Source organism: Copadichromis virginalis, linkage group LG7, assembly GCF_057382275.1.
Source record: "Copadichromis virginalis isolate Kocher_CV1m ecotype Utaka linkage group LG7, C_Virginalis_male_GT1.1, whole genome shotgun sequence".
Lineage (NCBI taxonomy): Eukaryota > Metazoa > Chordata > Actinopteri > Cichliformes > Cichlidae > Copadichromis > Copadichromis virginalis.
The window spans coordinates 47,546,202-47,565,535 of NC_140624.1; the positions used below are offsets into that span (position 1 = coordinate 47,546,202).

At 39.0% G+C, this 19,334-nt stretch overlaps 1 protein-coding gene across 3 annotated transcripts in view; it reads left to right on the top strand.

Annotated features, from left to right (window-relative positions):
* Positions 1 to 19,334, top strand: part of rgs3a (regulator of G protein signaling 3a) — a 122,970-nt gene that overhangs the window by 38,242 nt on the left and 65,394 nt on the right. For all 3 annotated transcript variants that reach the window (XM_085463834.1, XM_085463833.1, XM_085463832.1), the window contains 3 exons: positions 1,435 to 1,512; positions 4,261 to 4,372; positions 9,825 to 9,868. In XM_085463834.1, the coding sequence (XP_085319960.1) occupies positions 1,435 to 1,512; positions 4,261 to 4,372; positions 9,825 to 9,868 (234 nt within the window). The remainder of the gene's footprint in view (positions 1 to 1,434; positions 1,513 to 4,260; positions 4,373 to 9,824; positions 9,869 to 19,334) is intronic.

A 19,334-nucleotide genomic window follows, 5' to 3' on the forward strand; every position in this document is an offset into this window, starting at 1 on the left:
GTTTGTTATTCTTTGTCTACGTTTTACTGGACACTGTATTATATACACTGAAGTCCTGCTGTTCTACTTATACTTACTGCCGAGAGTGAGATTTTACTGAACCAATCTATAGTCGTTTGAACCCAAGGCAAAAGAGTGAATAGATCTAATTTTTGAATGATCTGCTGCTATCATTGTTTCAGTAGAGAGTATAAGACCAGATATGCAGGGACTGGGCAGAGAATGATATGCAGAGGCCCCAGTCTGGACTTGAGCTGTGGATGCACCTGTTCTGTGGTATCAAACGAAACAGGCCACTGAGATACTCTGAAAAACAGTTTTCACAAGCTGTCCAAGTATGATGAATATGATTTATTTCCCCTTCCGCATTTGTGTCAAAAGGAAACAAGACATTTCAGGTTTGCAGTTAGGAAATATGTTGACCTTCATGTCTGAGGTTCTCGTGTTTTGCAAGTCATCCGTGAGCTTTTCACACGTAACACAGACTCGATCTACATATTTTTTTCTGTCTTTAGGCAATAGCACTAACAGCGGTAGTGTTACCGTATGAGATGTCAGGCAGATGTTTTCTGTACACATTTTGGATCAAAGAGTGTCAAAGTTCTGTGCAACCAATTCAACACTTACTTCCAAAATCCACTTTCTTCAGAATAAAACGGCAAATCTAAGTGGGGCTACTCCAAAGAGGCAGCTTCTGTCAAATGAAGCATCATCACTTAATAACTGCTTAGTTTTTCACATGTGCGTTATAGTGTGTTGACCGCAGTGAGATAACTCTTGCGCCTGCACTGACATGTCAACTGGCTTAGCTAGCTTGAGCTGCGATAAACTTTCACACTCTGAAAAACACTGACTGTGCTGTTACTTTCTTCATATAGAGTCATGTATACAAATGTGCAGCCCTGACCCTGTTTCACACGGTATTCAAATGTTGCACATGTTGAATTGGGCCTCTGTCACACCCTGGACTTGAGAGGAAGTCCCCTCCTCCCACGTTGCCATTCTATTTCATTTTAAGTGTCACTGTCTTGTCGTGCTCAACCGCACATACCGCCTCTCAGTTGCAACTTGCTTTCTGTCTCGACAGAATCAGTTTCAGCGGCGTTTCCCTCCATAGAAAAGACCTGCTTTTGCTTTTAAGCAGATCGATTGGATTTGGGAGCCAAAATGGATTTGGTACTGCAGCTTTTCAGCTTACAAATGACAGATGCAATATTATATTTTTGGATTTTATGTTGAAAAATGCTCAACATATGTTTAAGAGGTTAGGTTAATACTAAGCAGAAGGAAAATACTTTACAAGTACTATTTACCTCAATATTACAAGCATTAATGTCCCTAAAGCGGCTGGTTATGAATAACAGGATGAGAACTCGATTCGGTAATGTTGCGTCCTCATTTTTTCATGAAGCCTGTTGTTTTCTGTTGTTACAGCCTCTTGACCTCTGCAGCCGGACACTCATCATATCTGAAGAGATGATACTACATGAGAGCAAGCACCACTCTCTTAAGGTAAGGGCCAATCAAACAGAGTGTCTGTTTTTGCCCGTGCTCATATGAATGCATTTAATTATTTTTCATGCATATTAAAATCTGTCTATGTCTGCAAACCTAAAAACACCCGCTTGAAGCTTTTATTTTAATTTAATGTTCTGACCAAGGATGTAGTTATTGATTAAAACATCTAAAACATTATGCAGGATTTCATTAAAGGTGTCTCTGAGATGCATAAGCCGCTATTTCAAAGAACTCTTTCGTTTCACTGATACAATAAGATCTCTCCGACCAGTGGCAAGCATTCAGTTGGTTTGGTGCATCCTCCTTTGTGGTTTTTTTAATTTGGCCAAAGTGAAAGTGCCGTCTCACTGCCTTGATTCAGAATTTAAGCGAAATATATATTCGTATATATTTATATATATATAGCTATATATGTATATGTATCTATATATAGATATATATATGTGTGTGTGAAAGCATGCAAGTACAAGTGTAAAGCGACATCTCAGGAGAGGAATGAAGTGCAGGAGCTGTCTGAACTGGAGCTGTCCACATGAGTCAAGAAAATCAATACTAGATGAAGAAAGAGAGCAGCAAGGATCAGACTGACAGATAAATTGTGTTTTATGCATCAAACGTTGCTTTCAATGTACATTATTGAAAAATGTTATAAATACTATCAATTCAAAGTATTCCTATCCCTGTGACAAGTATGTAAAGTCTCAGAAATAGTCTGTAAATGTTGTTGTGTAATATGTATGAAATGTTATTCTGTAAAGATCGTATTAAATGCCAAATATTCATCGCTGATCTGGTAATGTAATCTTATAAAAGGCTCACATTTGCATGACCCCAATTAGAGTGCAGATTCATGGAAGGAAAAGCTTTGAATGTTTCCGCAGATGAGATGATGATGACATCACTGCAATAACCTTAAACTAGTTCACCAAAAACAGGTGGATATGCCTCGGAAATTTAAGGTGTTAAGTTGGTGTTTCAAATGTTTTATTTGAAAGAAGCACGTGAAACAGGTCTGTGTGGGCTCTAAAAGAAAAGCTTATTTCACTGCTGAATTCAGCTTTGGCCCTGTCACATAATCTCAGCTATACGCGGTAAAGCGGAGCCACTGCTTGCATCAAAGTATAATAATGGACTCTCTCTGGGGTCATGGATAAAACAAATATTTAGCAGGCAGTGTTTGTCGAGAGGGAGTTTCTCTCCACTCTGCCACTTTATACAGGCTGTTTTTTTTTAATGATCTCTCTGTGTTGTTCCAGCTTTTGCTCTTTTAGTCTGGGAGGCAAACTAACATGCAGCACTTTAACATCTATAGACAAACACAAAGACTAAGCGGACCATTATATTTAGTGCAAAGTGAAACAACAGGATTTCACTGTAATCGTTTACATAAGAGATGCAAGTTGATTAAATCACCAGATTTTCAGGATGTATTGTATTATAGATAGATATATTATCAATAAATGTAACTTATTCGATTTACAAAGCATGCTAGTTCTGTATATTCTTGAACATTATATGGAACATTTATGTTTTATGAGATTCTTTACTTAACTGTAAAGAGTATATTGCGAGTTATGTTTTTGTTTGAGACCCTGCGTTTCAGTATAGGTACATTACATTTGGCTTTTCTCCACGTTATGCTTCGCTCTGCTTAACATAGAAGTGTAAAGGGTGCGCCCGCTTCTCCGTTTGTGTGGGCTGGGATATTAATGCATAAGTGCTCAAGGATAAGAGATTAAGAAAATGGATGGAAGTCTTAATCAGACAAAATTGTTGCATGAATTATTGAGCTTTTTGGGACAGCAAGTATGTGTGGAAAATGTAAATATTTGAAGTGGATATTTGATTTTGTGCACAAGTTTGCGCAAATGTTATACATACTAAACATGTGTGCTTCTCTGTGTGAAAACTGCTGCTTTCATGCACTTTGTCCTTTACTTTTCACTCTTACTAGCATTCTCTTCCACCCACTCAGATTTACACACAGACACACACAGACACACACACGCACGCACGCACACACACACATTAACCACATGCTGGCTACATCTGAAATACCCTCTGCTATCTTATCCCTCAGAGGAGGCCACCAAAGCAAAAGCATTGTCTTCAAATGTTGCCCATCTGCACGGATTACAGCTTATGTGTGTTGAGCTGCATGTTTGCACCTGCTTACGTAAGAGGTCTTTTTACCTTAATTTAGGTGTTCTCTTTCTTTTTCTTTTATCTTCTACTTGTTTATCTTGATTTCTTCCTCGGTTTCATTCTTTCATTCTCTGTTCGTTTGACTTTTTGAAACTGTATGTGTGTTTTAAACAACTACAGAGGTGTTCATTGTTTCTTATAGTCATTAAATGCCTCATTCAGTTAATAAAAGATACATTTAGGACTACGTCAGTGTAGACGCATGGTTGATATTCAGACACCAAACCACCGTGTGGGAGGATGTATACATGTGACCAGGGCTCTGTATGTGTGAACTGCATTTCCTGTGCTAGGACATGATTCGGGGGGAAACTGCAGGGGGTGAAACCTGCCAAATATTCAGTGCTGTACGTGTAGTTAACTGGGTTGCAGGCTGATTTTGTAAGGTGGAAAGCCAAAGTGAGATCATCTGAGATGTAATGCGCCCCCACCCCCAGTTCTCACATCCTGTTCCCCTTCACCACCTTCTGCCCTCCATCCCCTTCTTTTCAACGTCCTATTCTTCTCTTTTTAATATCCCCCCTCCATGTCTTTTAGGTTACTGTGTTTGTCTACAACGACCTAATGCTGGTGACGAGAGAAAGCGAGCCAGGCCGATGTAATGTACTTCAGAGTCCTCTGTACCTCCGTCAGCTGCGACTCCAGGAGGGTATGTAAGCCTAAACACGGGAACCGTGATTCATAGATGTCTGAGACGTTGAGGTGGTTATATAGATGAAAAAAATTCTTCTTTTGTGCACTAACAGATTTCTCAACAGTCCCATAACAGCCAAAATCTGTGTGCAATCTGTGTGTGTATGTTATAAAGCTAAACCTTTACAATTCACCACAGAGTAAGAAAGGAAGTGTAGCACACAGAGGCTGTGCAACCAGAAATAAACACGGGGAGCTATGACTGCAGTAATACTTTCAGCTGAGTTTAACCAAAGGATATTTAGGGAAAGACGGTCCAATTTCCTGTTGCTTTGTCTTTTTATTTCACCTTGGTGTAAACAATCATCTCCTCTGCTGTTATGGAGAGAATAGTTTGGCCAGCATGGCCACGCAGAGTACAGACAAATCAAATAAATACGGCCCAGCGTAAATATCTGTGTTTAGAGCAGCGGGTGAGGACAGGGATGGGGTCAGGAGGCATTACTGGGACAGGGCCGGGTGAGAGGGGGGGGGGGGGGGGGGGGGGGGGGGGGGCTGCTTAGACATGTGCATGGGCAAGAAACTGTACTGACAAGCTGACTGCTCTGGAAGTGGGTTTAAACCAAAACGCAAGCTTTATGCTTTGTGATCTGTTAATGTGATAACAAAAAATAAGGGAAAGGCTGTCAGAAGGAGAGTGTGTGTTCTGTACCAGATCAGTGTGGGGGAATCACCATGTAGGTTTTAGGGTGGCTTGAGAGAACCACAGAAGCACTGCTATGATTATGTAGAGAATGAGGATTACGAGTTCTCGCTTTCTAATATGATTACAGTTATAATAAAAGAAAAGTAACATGAAGGTAAAAACAGGGTGCAAAAATCTTGGTTTTCACTCGGTAACTAAAGCAGGTGTGAACCAGCATTGTACATGTATACAAAGTACAAGAAATGTTGCTGTTTCTTAAGTAGAATTAAGTAGAATAAAGCTAAACTAATAAAAGAGTAATGAAGCAGATTCCTTTCTTCCAGAATTTGAAGTTTGAATTCTCCCGGCACAACAAGCCATATCTGTTTGGCTGCTGTAGTAAGACAAAAGAGATGGTTTTATGTTAGTAAAACAGCACACTAAGAGTTGATTTCAATACATATCTTAAGACCTTTAGTTGAATAAACTTGAAAAGGCTACCCAGCTTTTTTAAATTATTCATTTATTTATTATTTTTTACAGTTTTGTTTTCTATAGAGAAATCAGAGCTCACTTTCAGTATTTTCACAGTAACTGTATATTGGATCTAATCATTTCTGAGTCCTAACTGCTTTGTTTTTGTAGTTTTGTAGTTTTTAGTTTGGACTACTTGTACTTTTTCATTTTTAGAGTTTTATTCCCCTAAGACAAGAAGATTAAAAAGATAACCATAGATAATAGGACATGGAGTAAAATCAAACCGAATATTTAAAAACCTTTTAAACTTGTTATCTAAAATATAATAGGTCTTCATCATCATTATTCATGAAAACAATGAAAATACAAAAACATGCAATAGCGTGAACATGACAAAAGGTAAGCACAGTGAGGTAGTGTATACAGAATAACAGTGACATGTTTTTAAAAATTGCACTTCCTGCTCTTTGGGTAAAGATTTATTACTCCACAGCTGTAAGGAGGGGAGGAGGGGCAGTGCTTTTTACTGCCAGTGAAAAAAGATGTTTTATAATCTTTTGGTTTTGGACTTGATTGATCTGACTTTCTTCCCAGAACGCCGGGGTTAAGAATAGGTGATGTTTAGAGTGGGTGTGGTCCAATGTGATACAGCTGGCTGTCTTTTGGTTTTGGCCACTGAGGGAGGGTAGAGAGTCATCCCGATGATGTGCTCTGCTGCCTTCACCACCAGTTGTAGGTCCTTTCTGTTCTCTCCTGTTCAGCTAGGGGGGGGGGGGGGCGAACATGCTTTAACTTCCTCTAGAAGTAAAACCTCTGTTTGGCTGTCCCCACCTGATGGGAGATACACGTGGTCCAGGTGAGGTCAGCTGACATGTGAATACCAACAATCTACGTCCTCACTGTGTATGCAGAGTGTGTTTCCTGACGGCCTCTATTGTTTCCTTGGTTTTTGTTGGCAGTTTGTAGGCAGTTTCGTCATTGGCTGATATCAGGCCTACTATGGAGGAGATTTTACGATGGAGTTTGTGTCAATTATTTTTCATGTTGTAACAATGGACTGAATAATGGACTTGCTCATGAAGTCATCCACTGATTTGTGGACCATAGTTTTTTGAAGTTTAGCATCATTGACATTCATTTGCCAGCTTTGTTGTGTATTTTTTGCAATCAATTCGATCAATGCGTTGTTATAAAAATATCTCAAATCTTCAGAAAAGCGCTAACTGAGGTCATAATTTATGAGGGAAGCAGGATTGTTTTCTGGACAACCAGATCTCTTTTTGAAGCCAGAGCATTTGTGGATTTCTGACTGTTAGAACTAATATAGGTCCTTCCATCTTTTACACTCCTTTATTGACAAGTTTTGGTAAAAACTTTGAAATCATTCTTTCATTTTAACAAGCTGTTAAGTCAGAAATATTTGTGACACATTTTTTGACAGGGATGAACGGAAATAGGACATATTAACTAGTTTTATTAATTGCAGCATTACATTGGAAATGCATTGTCATAGGATTTGACTGAAACTAGTAGCACTTCTGAGCTGTTCTTCTCTGTAGACACTGCTCCTCCTCTGGTCCAGTTCTGACCTCCATCCTGCACCCAAACAATCAGTGATCAGCAGGGTGGGGATTCAATTGAGTTTGCGTGTCTGTGTGTTCTTCATGAGAGGACACACACACACACACACAAATCTCCACCCTGAACCCTGTCATTGTTATTTTGCTTCAGCAGCGTCACTCAGGAAAGAGGCGCCGGGGGATTGTGTTTGTTTCAGTGAGGGTGTGTTTTATGCATTTGTGTGTGTGTGCGTGTAAGTACACAGTACACGTTCAGTAAAGGGGCTTTCCTGTGTTCCTGCCACCCCAATACTAGGCAGAGGAGCGTGGGAAACAATGAGAGAGTAAAAAACACATGTAAAGCCAAAATTACACTGTGTCAGTCTAAATATTGTTATTACACTAAACAAGCTAACAAGACTAACGCTCACCATGATGTGAAACCTTCTGACTCTTGAACCAAAATTCTTTATCTTTTATTTTCTTGGTACCAGGTAATCTCATCTTTTTCTTCAGTCGATTAACGAGAAAACTTGAGTGACTGTAAAGAACTGCAAGTATTATACCTCAGACAGCATTGTATCATGGTTTTCTTGATCCACTTCCATTTCAAATGATAACTTTTTGGAAATTAAGTACAAGTTTAAAAAAATTCTATCTTTTAAGAAATCTTTAAATTGTTACAGGATGTCTCCATCGGTATTATTCTCTAATTTAAAACTTAAACCTTACTCATATTATTAGCTTTTTACAATCCTGTGCAGTATGACAGCACTCTGCTTTTTGACATCAGAAATATATCCAACAGTGACCTCTGCTGATGCTTCTGCACATCACACGGGCTTTGGTTATACACTGTAGTGGTTCATTATAATGTGGAGAAAAATTAGAGCCAAAAACAGAACAAAACACACACAAAAAAGCAGCAGGAAGAGTTTTGGGCCTCCGTTGTTGTTTCCTACTGTCACTATTCAGAATCTGGATTCATACATGGCCTTGTAAGTATAGAAAACATGTGTCAATTTGTGCTTCAGAGAAGAGATAAAGTTTTGAATACTGTTTCTCAGTGTTGTTGGACTGAAAAATGACACTTCCTCACAGAAACTGTTGCATCACAATGACACCATAAAACACCATACAGTCTTCTCAGGTTGGCAAATACGGCTTTCACACAGATGATAAGACGTTTTTCTGCTACAGAGCATTTAGGAAGGTTGTAGGTTATGGACCTGGCATTTTGTATTTCTTAGATTACCGGACTGCACATAAGCAGGGGTTTCTTCCTGTGTATATTTGACCGTAGCTGGCTCATCATTTTTGGTTGTTGTCACGTCCTGGTGAGATTTAGTTCAGAACCACTTGATTAGGTTTGGGGAAAGACTATGGCTTGGGGCATAACAGATGCAGATCACATGCTAAAACCTTCTCCTGTATGTCCTTTGTTACATCATCTGCTTGAATAGTGGTTTGCCTGAAAAAAAGCCAAAAATGACTAGAGATTTTAAAGCCACAAGGGGTCGCCTAAACAAACATTGGCTTTTACCTCCTCAAGCAATCGCCCTACGGTATTTTGCAGTTTTTCTGGTTAGGGTGTGCTCCTCTAAATGTATTTAAAGGTAATCTGAGCTACTAAACTTAAATGGGGGTTAAAACTGAAAAGATGATCATAAAGAGGAGGAAAATCCCCGTTTAAACAGCATTTTGATTGTAAATTCTTTCAACGGAAAGTGAAGAGAGGTTGCTACTTTGGCTTCTTGCTCACTTCTTCTCAGCTGACAGCTGTCTCATTTGGTTTTGTTAAACAGAGTAACAGAAATCATCAGACACAAACCCACATAGTCCCAAAGCGTGATTTGACCATCCAAAAAGCAATTATGATGGAACATTCTGGCAACTCTAACACTGCTGCAGCCAGAGGGGATTGGTCTTCAACCAGCGCATTACACATTTCTTTCCTCTTTCTTGCTCTTGTTTGTAAGTTTATGAACAGACACGGGGGAGTATTAAATATGCTGGTTGGGTTAAACTTAAATCAGTGTTTGTGACAGTGCAGTTACAAACTGTTATGTATTAATCTTCTTTCTGTCGAAGTTAGAACATTTCCTCTGAAAGGTTGGGTTCTTTTTCTTTTTTTAATCCAAGCAATTTTCCACTAATTTCCAATGGGTCATGCTCAATTAATAAAAAAAAGTGCGCCAGTGAACATCAGAGACATTTGAATAAAAGTGTTATTTGGTCATTCTCAACAACAATCAAATGAAAATCATATCAAATAAAATCACACACACATTCCAGTAAGTGAAACTCATTTTTAATGTCTTAATAAACAATTAATATCTTTTAATAATTTGACTTTATTACCTTATTTGGCTTCGTAAGACAGACAGAGATAAATCTGTGGATGGATAGATTTGTTGATCTGTGTGTCTGCTTATGCGAAACAAAACACAACATTAAACCACGACGTATAAATTCTGGGGGTCTGAGTTCGACTGCGTGCGTTCACTCGATTACAACCATTTATCTTGACTCCAGACACACAGGCCTGTCTCACAGAGGGCTTTCTCAGTGAAATATGGGAGGATGTCTATGAAGCTGACGTACAGTAAAAGCTTTCCATCAATAAAAAGCATTTTGTCAGTATCGTAATCGGAAATCAGGAATGCTGCTTTGTGTACAAGAAGGACACGAGCGAGCAAAAAAAAAAGTCTTGTTAACATCATCGTCTTCCTTAATTTGTCTTGCAGATTACGCTGAAGAACTGAGATTCTACCTTATTCACATGACGGAGGTAAGAGAAAGTGTGTTTATGTGCGTGTTTGAGAAAGAAAAATTAGCAAAGACGCAGAGCGCCAAGGAGGGTTTAACTAGAGCGGCCCATTTGGTCTGTGAGCCAGAAGGGGCTATTGGCTCCGCTGGAAATCACATTTCAGGCAAGAAGGATTAGCAGATAACTTTAATGAAAGAGTTTTTTCTCCCTGTGTTTTCCTTAGTTCTGACTCCATCACAGGCCTCACTCCTTCACACGTGATTTTTCACATATGTTCCCTTACTGGAAACACTGAAATTGTTTACTTAGATGAAAATCTGCCAAATCATATATGCGAAGCTACCCCTGTGGTGACCCCTCATGAATAAGTTAGCAGTAGAAAATAGCTTTTTATTGAGATATTAAGAAATAAACATAATCGTCATCGAACACGTTAATGCGTCAAACGTGATGCGTCTCTCTGTTTACATCGTGATTTGTTTTGTTGCTTCGTGTGGGTGCGCTTATAAAGAAAAATAATAATAACTTCATGCATCTGCTGTGAGACCTCTCAGGCTGGCATTTTGAGATAAAAGGAAAGGTGCCATTATCATTGAAATGAAAATGGCTCTCTAAAGGCTAAATGTTTTCCAGTGTTTAAAAAACAAACAAAACATGGCCATAACAAAATCCCAGAGGTCTGAAATGAGCTCATATATATTTATAATGTAAATCACATTCATGAATACCTGTGTGAGATTTCATTTAGTGAATCACAATCAGTTTTTTTTCTCTTACTGAGCTTAAAATTAGAACTTTTTAATCAGTGCTGCTAATTAACAGCAATAATTAGTCAAATTTTCAGTTTTATTATACATGACCTTACCATCAGAATCAAAATCAGAAGACGTTTTTATCCCCAAGGGGCAATAAGAACAATAAGTAGCCAGTCATTTGCTTTCCTCTTCTTGAGCTGCCCCTCCTGCTCGCACTTCTTGCTAACTTGATTGCATTTTTTTTAACGCTGCAAGGTGCACGGAAAGGAAATGAAAAAGCAGGTTCATTATGCTTTTAATGTTGCCATACATTATATTTTCATCACCTTTTACAAATTGCTATCATCCGCCGTTTCACCTCCTCCCCTTCCACAACGTGCACACATCTCTTATGCTGTTGTTTGCATTCAACTGTAAGAAGCCCTTAAGCGTAATAATATGATGCAGCTCCATTACTATGCAAATGTTTCGAAGACTTATATAAAAACATGTTCAGCGTTGGAAACCTTACTGCAGATTAATCCAGATTTTTCAGCAAGTCATCTGGCAGAGCATAAAAGTATGCCTCAAAATGCTTAAGCTATTAACATTAGCATGCTGAAGCGTTACTCATAGAGATTTATGGAGGTGTCGCTCGATAGCACAACAGCAAAGGTTAGGTTTGTGCTTTGAAACCATTTTATCATTTAAAAAAATTTTATTTTGTTTCCCGAGCAGGAACATGCATTGCAAAGTTGAATGATTAATGTTCAACAAACAACAGCCAAAAGGTGTGTCACTGTTTGCTATTTATCAACAGAAGCGGTGATCAGCAGTAGTTAAAATGAGCGTTCAACTTAAACATTTATTTTCGGCATTGTTTAGAAATCAATAATGAGAGAAAAAGAACACTTTAAAAGTGCATTTCTGTTTTATTTAATAAGAAACTACTTCCAAAAGGAAACCACACCCTAGTGGAGTTGTTTGTTAGATGTCAAATACAGGATACTGTAAGAAATATCTGACAATTACCAGGTCAGCAGTCAGGAACACAGACATGTCTGTACACATTCCTGTATGCTGTATGGTTACTGAAGATTAAAAGAAAGCCATCATCAAAAATGTAGACAGGCCACCAAGTATTTGTGGCCTGTCCTCTACTATTGTAGATGGTGTTTTTTTTAAGCCTGCTGCTTCTTGTTTTGTCCTCCATTTGTCCAGTTTCCTCATCCCAAGTGCTTTGGCAATGTCTTTGTTAGTGTAAAATACTATTGTGTGTTACCTTTCAGGTGTAAAAAGGGGGGGCAGTTGGGATGGACACCCAACTTTGTGAATAAAACAACTTGAAAATGACACGATGTAGGATTTTCAAATTCATGCCATTGGTGCATCTACCAAAAAAATCTCAGACCAGCTGAAATCTTGATCTCACGATCAAGGTCAAGTTTTCTGAAAATCTTGTGAACATAATAACGTGAAAGAGACGTGATCTATGATTTTGCAATTGATATAATAAATGCACCTGTTAAGAATTTCACATAAGTTCCAGTCTCAGTGACCTCAACCTCAAGGTCAGAGGTCAAGTTTTTGGAAAATCTTGTGAATGGGATGACTCAAGACGGGAGTCACCTAGGATGTTCAAACTTATTTCATAGGTGAATGTACTGGGAGACTGAGGTGAGCACTAGTGGCTTTATGCTATTTGAATATATGAGATGTACAACTAGTGTCCCATAAAGATAAAACAAAGTTACTGTTTTGGAAGCTACTTTTAGTTAAGCAAGGAAACACATAGGAGGTATTAGGCATTATTATCTTTACCTTACAATATAAATCACCTTGAGGCAACCGTTGTTGTCATTTGGCATTATATAAATGCACATGATAATTTTTAAGACCCCTTTCTTACACTACAGACTGAAGTTGTCAGAAGTGGTTTAGAATATAAACTGAAAACATGAACCAGTTTCCTTTTTCACAATCCAGTCAGACGTCTGCCGTTTGTTTTAGCTGACAGTGTCTGCTCATCTGGTTAATCTTTTCACTGAGCAACAGTATTGCATAACCCCCATCTTCTTTTTGTGAGCTGTGCACACACACAGACACACACACCTCGTCACACTGTTTTTGCTTTGAAATGTACTGCGTAACCTCATTAGCAGCTTATGAATCTTTAAAAGGGTCTATTTTTGTTTCTGACATTCCAGACATAATGAGAAGGGCCTAAAATCTGCCCCACTGGTTGGAAAAGAAAAAGGAAAAGGCTCCCATGTTATTCACTCTGTCCAATTAGACAACACACATATAGAAACTCTTACATAAAGCAGCATGGAAAAGAAAGAGACAGAGTTTGAATAAGTTAATGGCAGGTTTTGGGTGCAGTACAAAACATTAAAAAACATGTTTTAGTGATTATATATCAGCTGTAAATAACTCTTATTGTCATTTGTCAGTGTTGTGCTGCTGATATATCTGTATATCTGCAGGGCTCTTGTTACATATATACAGCTTGTCAGCTAAGACAGCTGCAACAATCCTCCCAAATCTAATGCAGCATATATGGCAGGTATCATACAAGAAGCCAGTGAGTTGTTGTTTCCAGACAAGATTTTCTTGGCTTAGCTTCCTGTTTATCCGACACATCCATCCAAACTGGCTAATACAGTGTAGGTCCTCACTGTGCTGCCAGAAAGCTGTAGCTTATACAGTCATGGACTCCATACGATCTTTGAAGGTATTCTCTGGTATCAGGCATGGAGATGTAGGCAGAAAAGCTTAATTCCTGCAACTTGTTAGGTGGGGGTGGTCATGTGGGGAATTTGAAGCCAAGCCAACACCTTGAACTCGTCATCTCTGTAAAAAAAAAGAGAAAAGAAATTTATACAGTTCCCTAAGCTTCCTGATATTGCTTAAAGGGAGCATTTATCCGGGAAAATGTATCAGTCCAAGAACAGAGCCTCTGTGATGATCCTTTTAGGCATGCTGACTTGTTCTGTGTCTGTAAAAGTTGTGATGAGGGATGACAAATGCAGCAGTGAGACCTTGGATGACAGTAATGGAGACAAGTCGACAGTCCGAGACTATGACAGGATCGGTGGAGACTTCACCAGCGCTGTTTCTGTGCAATTCTGGCCATTAAACAAAACCCTTCCTATAAATTTGGACGTGTTAGAAATAAATGATGAAACCCAGGTGTTGTAGCTAATTGTATGTGAATATATAATTACAATTTGGATACATATTAGCTGGATTAAATGCAGTAACCTAGCTTGATATTAAGGACAGGTTGATTAGAAAAAAATAGAAGTGCTCATTTAAAACAGCTGTATTGTATTAAAAAAAAGGGCTTTTTATACACGACTTACTCTAAGATGTGAAATTTATCAGAGTGAAATGAGTGGAATTCCACTGCTTTCCCAGCATTCACAGTGTCGAGATGATCTTCCCTGATTCTTTGTTTCTTTATTAGAGGCATCTGTACTGAGTGTCTTATGCAGAGAGGCCGTAGTGTTATCAACACAACAGTTGGCTCGTGTGTGTATGTGGGAGTAAAGTTATCTGCCCTCCATTGTGTGTTAACACATCAGAGTCTTGATTAGTCTCAACTGAGTGGTTATGTTCCCTTTAATAGGGTGCATTGGTTTGTAAAGTGAAGAGTAAAAGACACAGATAAAAGCACAGATAGGGAAAAGATATTAAAGGAGTAGTAATAGGGGATCGTACCTCCTGACCACCAGAGGGCAACGATGTGTTGAGTAGCAACAGTTAGCACAATAGAGAATGTAGCAGAATGCCTAATTGAATTGCACTAACATGTTAAAGCGACCCTGTTCATTGATGTACCGTCATTACCTTTGGCTTGATATACATTGTGCACAAATATTAGTAATTCAGTTATCGGACTAAAAGAAGAAAAGAAACCTGCATTTGTACGCATCCACAAAAAATGAAGACTCCTTTAGCATTTCTTAACTGGCGCCCTTATCGGGTTTAATCAAAAATATTAATGTCAATGCAAATACAGCGTCAGATCTGATTTTATTTACCATTTTCTGACACGTCACGCTTAATTTTCATTTTTAAGTAAGATTTAATAAGGTTTCTTTTTACTATGATTCTCTTCTGGACCTCCTTAAGAGAAACAGCAGAGACTTTCGTTCTGCAGATGTGAGAAAAGCTCCCGTTTCTCATGAAATTGTAAACAGTTATAAAATCCTCTCTCTTAATCTGTCTGCCTGTGACACTGTTACAGTCCTCTTCCTTCCTTTTGTCTACTCCTGCCCTTCTCCTCCGTAACTGGAGGTCATCCTATTTTAGATCTCGCTCAAAACAGGACTGATCTAACCCAGATTTATACGTGAAAAAAAGTGTGTGTGTGTGTGTGTGTGTGTGTGTAGAGGGACAGGAGGGTGCAACTGGAAATTCAAGTGTGAGTGTGCGTCTGTAAGTGTGTCAGTGACGCAGGAGAGGAGAGAAAGTAAGGAAGAGTTGAGTAGGTAAATGAAAAGAAAAAAAGACAGACAGAGAAAGGAGAGACAGTTGAATGAGATTATTTACCGGTGGGCTAAAATCGTAGACTGATCATGGGCAACCTGGCTGACCGAGTTGGGCCTAAGAAAAGGTTCGTCAGGGAGGCGAGCTCTCTTCAGCAGCACCTGCTATCTGACAGTGGAGATGTAAGTGTCGAGAGCACTCTTAAAAACAGAGACTTCTGCTGCTAACTGACTTCTGTGTCAGGACAGCAAGAGCCGAACTCAAAGTGGCATTTTCTAGAGTGATAGATAACAGAGGAAAATTATTCTATCTGTTAAAAAAAAGATTTTCTGGTTGTTTTTTCCTCATGGAAGTTAATTTATCATAGTCTGAACATGAATATAAACATTCATTTGGACAAAAGTTACCTGCATGTGTGTAAATTTAGAGGTTACCTGTGAGTATTTAATGGAATGTAATAATCTGGTGCTTTATGGCGTACCAAAACTTCCTGTCTGAGTATAGCTCTTCTAATAGTTGCTAAAGTGTGTGGATTATTCAACAAATGAAAGATGAGAATTCCATTAAGTGAAGTGCATGGTCTCTCATTTACCACCGTTTCCAAGAAATTGCCATTAGTGTCTGACTGCAGCGCAGTGGAGCACCAAAAAACAATAAAATTATAACTTCCATCTTCTCAAAGCCCTGGCTGAAAATAGTGCTTACCTTTAACATACAGTAGAGAAATCCTGTTAATAAGTATCTTCCAGTTGTTGGTTTAGAAATAATTGCCTTTTGTACATCGGTAGTTATTCTGTGGCATCTCCACAGAGTAAGTAGCTCTGTGGAGATGCCACAGAATAACGAAGAAGAGATCAGATAAGCGGAGACTCTGCCAAACTAGGTGAAATCACAGTGTGATTTCGAGGCTGGAGAACAGCAAGGGAGCGCTGTCGTCAGGCTAACATAGGACAGTGTTTTGAACTCAGATGAAATTTATGCAAACTGCCTGTAGAATAAATGTAAAGTGTTCTCATTTTATTACGCACAGGGCGATGCAGTGTGTGGTTTTTTCATAGAGTAAATAAAAGTTGAAGACTCACTGTTTGAGTCCAAGATTAAGAAGATGTCTCAGAGGTGCTTCTGTGTTTTTGCAGTATGCCTTTGTCTGAGGTTCCACACACATCCGAATTTCCCTTTGCTTTAAGTTGCATCATTGGCTGCATGATACACTGGCTGTCACTTGCAGTCTGAAGGCAGGGCACGACTGATACGCAACCAGGGGCTCTTGTCAGCAAAATGCCTACTTTATGATGGCTATCCATTACAGGGCAAGGTTGGGTCCAGTCTCTCAGGGGTCTAATTGAACTGAGATGTACCCTCTTCCCTCAAGCTGAGTCACAACTTAAAGTGTGCTTGGCTTTTTGTCTGATTTGATATGCCAGCGCAGATTGGGCTGTGCATACATCTAAATTTAATCACTTAAAGACGTCCATCTTAATAAAATGATTGCACTGAGATCTATGACAAAGACAAAGTACTCTCTTGAGCTGCACTAAACTGTGGTTTATCTCCCTATTTCATCAGGTGTAGAGCAAATCGTCTTCAGCATCTAAATTATTCATAAACCTTTAAGGGTGAAGAATCATGAAGTAATTTCCAGATCAATAATATATGTTTCCCCTGTATGACATACTTAGAGTAATTAACTACAACAGGCTTTCACAACAACTTGCAGACACTTTGCTATCGACTGGAAAAGTTTATTAAAAAAAGCATCTTTGTCTATGGACAATTATGCTTATGCAATAAAAGCACAGCACACAGTCATATGAAAAGAGCAAATAAGTTAAATTATCAATGAACTCCCTCACTGGATAGTGATGGAAAGAATGCAAAACTTCTGCTAAAAAAAGGCACAAACTGAGAGAAAAAACTTTTGAAACAGTACTTGACATCTGTGGGTCCTGTCATGTGCTTACCATCTTCCCTGGTGGCTTTAGGAAGGGCCTCAGGCCAAGAACTCCAATTTACATGCTCTATTCGTAGCAGCTCTGCCGATGCAACCCACAGAAGAGCCCTGAGCTCAAAAGCAGACAAACAAATGAGAAATAGATTAAAGAGTGTGGGAAAAACACGGAGTCATGAGGAAATGACATCCTGCACATTTCATGTGGAACTTGATTTGTGAATTTCTTTGTGCAATTTATTGACAGTTAATCACACCATTACCTGCTAGCCCGTGAAAGAGAGAGATGAGAGATGCAACGAACCTGGTTTTCAGCTTGAAAAACACACATTGGCTCAATGGATTTAACTGGGAAGACTATAAATATTTTTTCAGAATAGTGCCATCATGAGACAGTGATACGTGAAACCGAGACTTGACTATTTTTCCTGACCTTTTCATTGCATGAGATACTATCTGCTGCTTCATACTAAAAATAGTGCATTGCTGTAGAGAAAGAAGAAGAATGCAGTCATTAATTTCCCCATTTCCCATTTAGGAAACTCAATGAAGAGGCAAAAAAACCAAACAAACCCAAAACCCTTTCTGACACTACACAGATCATTTTTTCTGCACCATTCTCTTGCACATTTATAATGTGATAAGTGAAAACTGGTTAAATTAGTGACTCTCGCATGTATATGTGCTTTGGTATAAATATGATGCTAACTTGATGATATTAAATTCATAGGTCAGGGTAGTGATTATAAAGAGTCACAAGATCACCAAAGTCATTTCATTCTTGGATTCGTTCTCTGATGAACCAACGTCTGTACAAAATTATGTGTCAATCAGTGCGGTAGATGTTGAGATATTTCCACCTGGTAGCAAAATAATCAAGTTACTATCCCAAGAGCCATGCTCCTTCCACATCCAGTGACATTAGTGAGGGCATTCTGAACCAAGAGTCAGCTAGCTGCTTAAGTATCATTAGCTCGTGTTCACATGTCACCTATGCTGTATCTATAAATGCATTAAATACTAAGATTGCAAAGCCTCAGTGGTCCACAAGCGAGATCCCTTAGCCCAGAGTAATTGAGAGTAATGCCAGGAAAGACATAAAGCCAGCCAGAAAGGATTTAAGGACAGTGACGTAACTCACTGTAACTCACTCATTTGTGACACAGTGAGTCACATGTTCAGCACAAGTGCGTTGGACATGACTAATACGGTATGACGCTGCTCGTGTGATGATGTACAAAGATTTACTCTGGAAAAAAAAACTGGCTTGATGTCACACTTGATATATCCGGAACAATTCCTCTATTATGGCTGTTACAGATGAACTGAAAATACATAACAGCATTTATGCTTTTATTATCATTATTCTGCTACAGCAAGTGCCGCTGGTGGCATTATGTGTTTATCTGCCTTGTAGAGAGCTTTGCCTTACTGAAGAAATATGTACTGATTTTAATGATTTTAATGGAGGTAAGTGCGTGGAGAATGTTATAAATCTCCATGAGCACACATCTTAAGTCACACCGTGTTTCCATATGGCCTAAATAACCTCGGAATTTCCCATTTTTGTGTCATATTTTGGGATTTAGAAAATGCTTACTTACCAGTGAATGTTAGTTGATGGATGATGATATTGCAGTGAGTGTCTATATGAGAAAGTCTGATGAGCAGATGCTCAGGCATCAGACTACTGAGAAAGCAGTAGGTTTTAATAGGTTTCAGACTTTTTATTGTGTACTTGAGGGGACATCCTTTATATGATCAGTTCATACACGCCTCTCTGGCTCTAAACACGGCAACCCCATCCAACTGCTGTTCAGATCTTTTGTTTGGGCAGCAAATCAAACGATAGTTGGCTTACAGTTATGGGTCTTGGGCTTTGGCATGCCAATACGCAGACCAGCGCCGCAAACATTACGTCGTTAACAATAAAGGAGGATCCATGTTAATTTTTACCAGTGATTTTTACAAGCTGCAGCAATATTTGACGCTCAGTGATAACAGTCCTCTGGAGAAAGTTCCCTTTCTTCTATAAGTATATTTAAAGGAAAAATGACACTCTTTTGAGGATACTAATCTTCAGATTTTTAGATCGAGGACACAAATGGTTTGAGACAGATGGTGTAAAAGGAGGCCATCTATTTCCACTGTGAACAACTATGTGCCACCTGTAACGTCATCTTGAGACCCATTCCCAGGCATTTCAAGCCTCGCTCACACCTCCGTGTGACCTTAATAACAAATAGGTTGGCATGGCGGAGCAGTATCTTACAAAGCATTCACACCTTGGTTCGTGTGACCCTTACTCAGT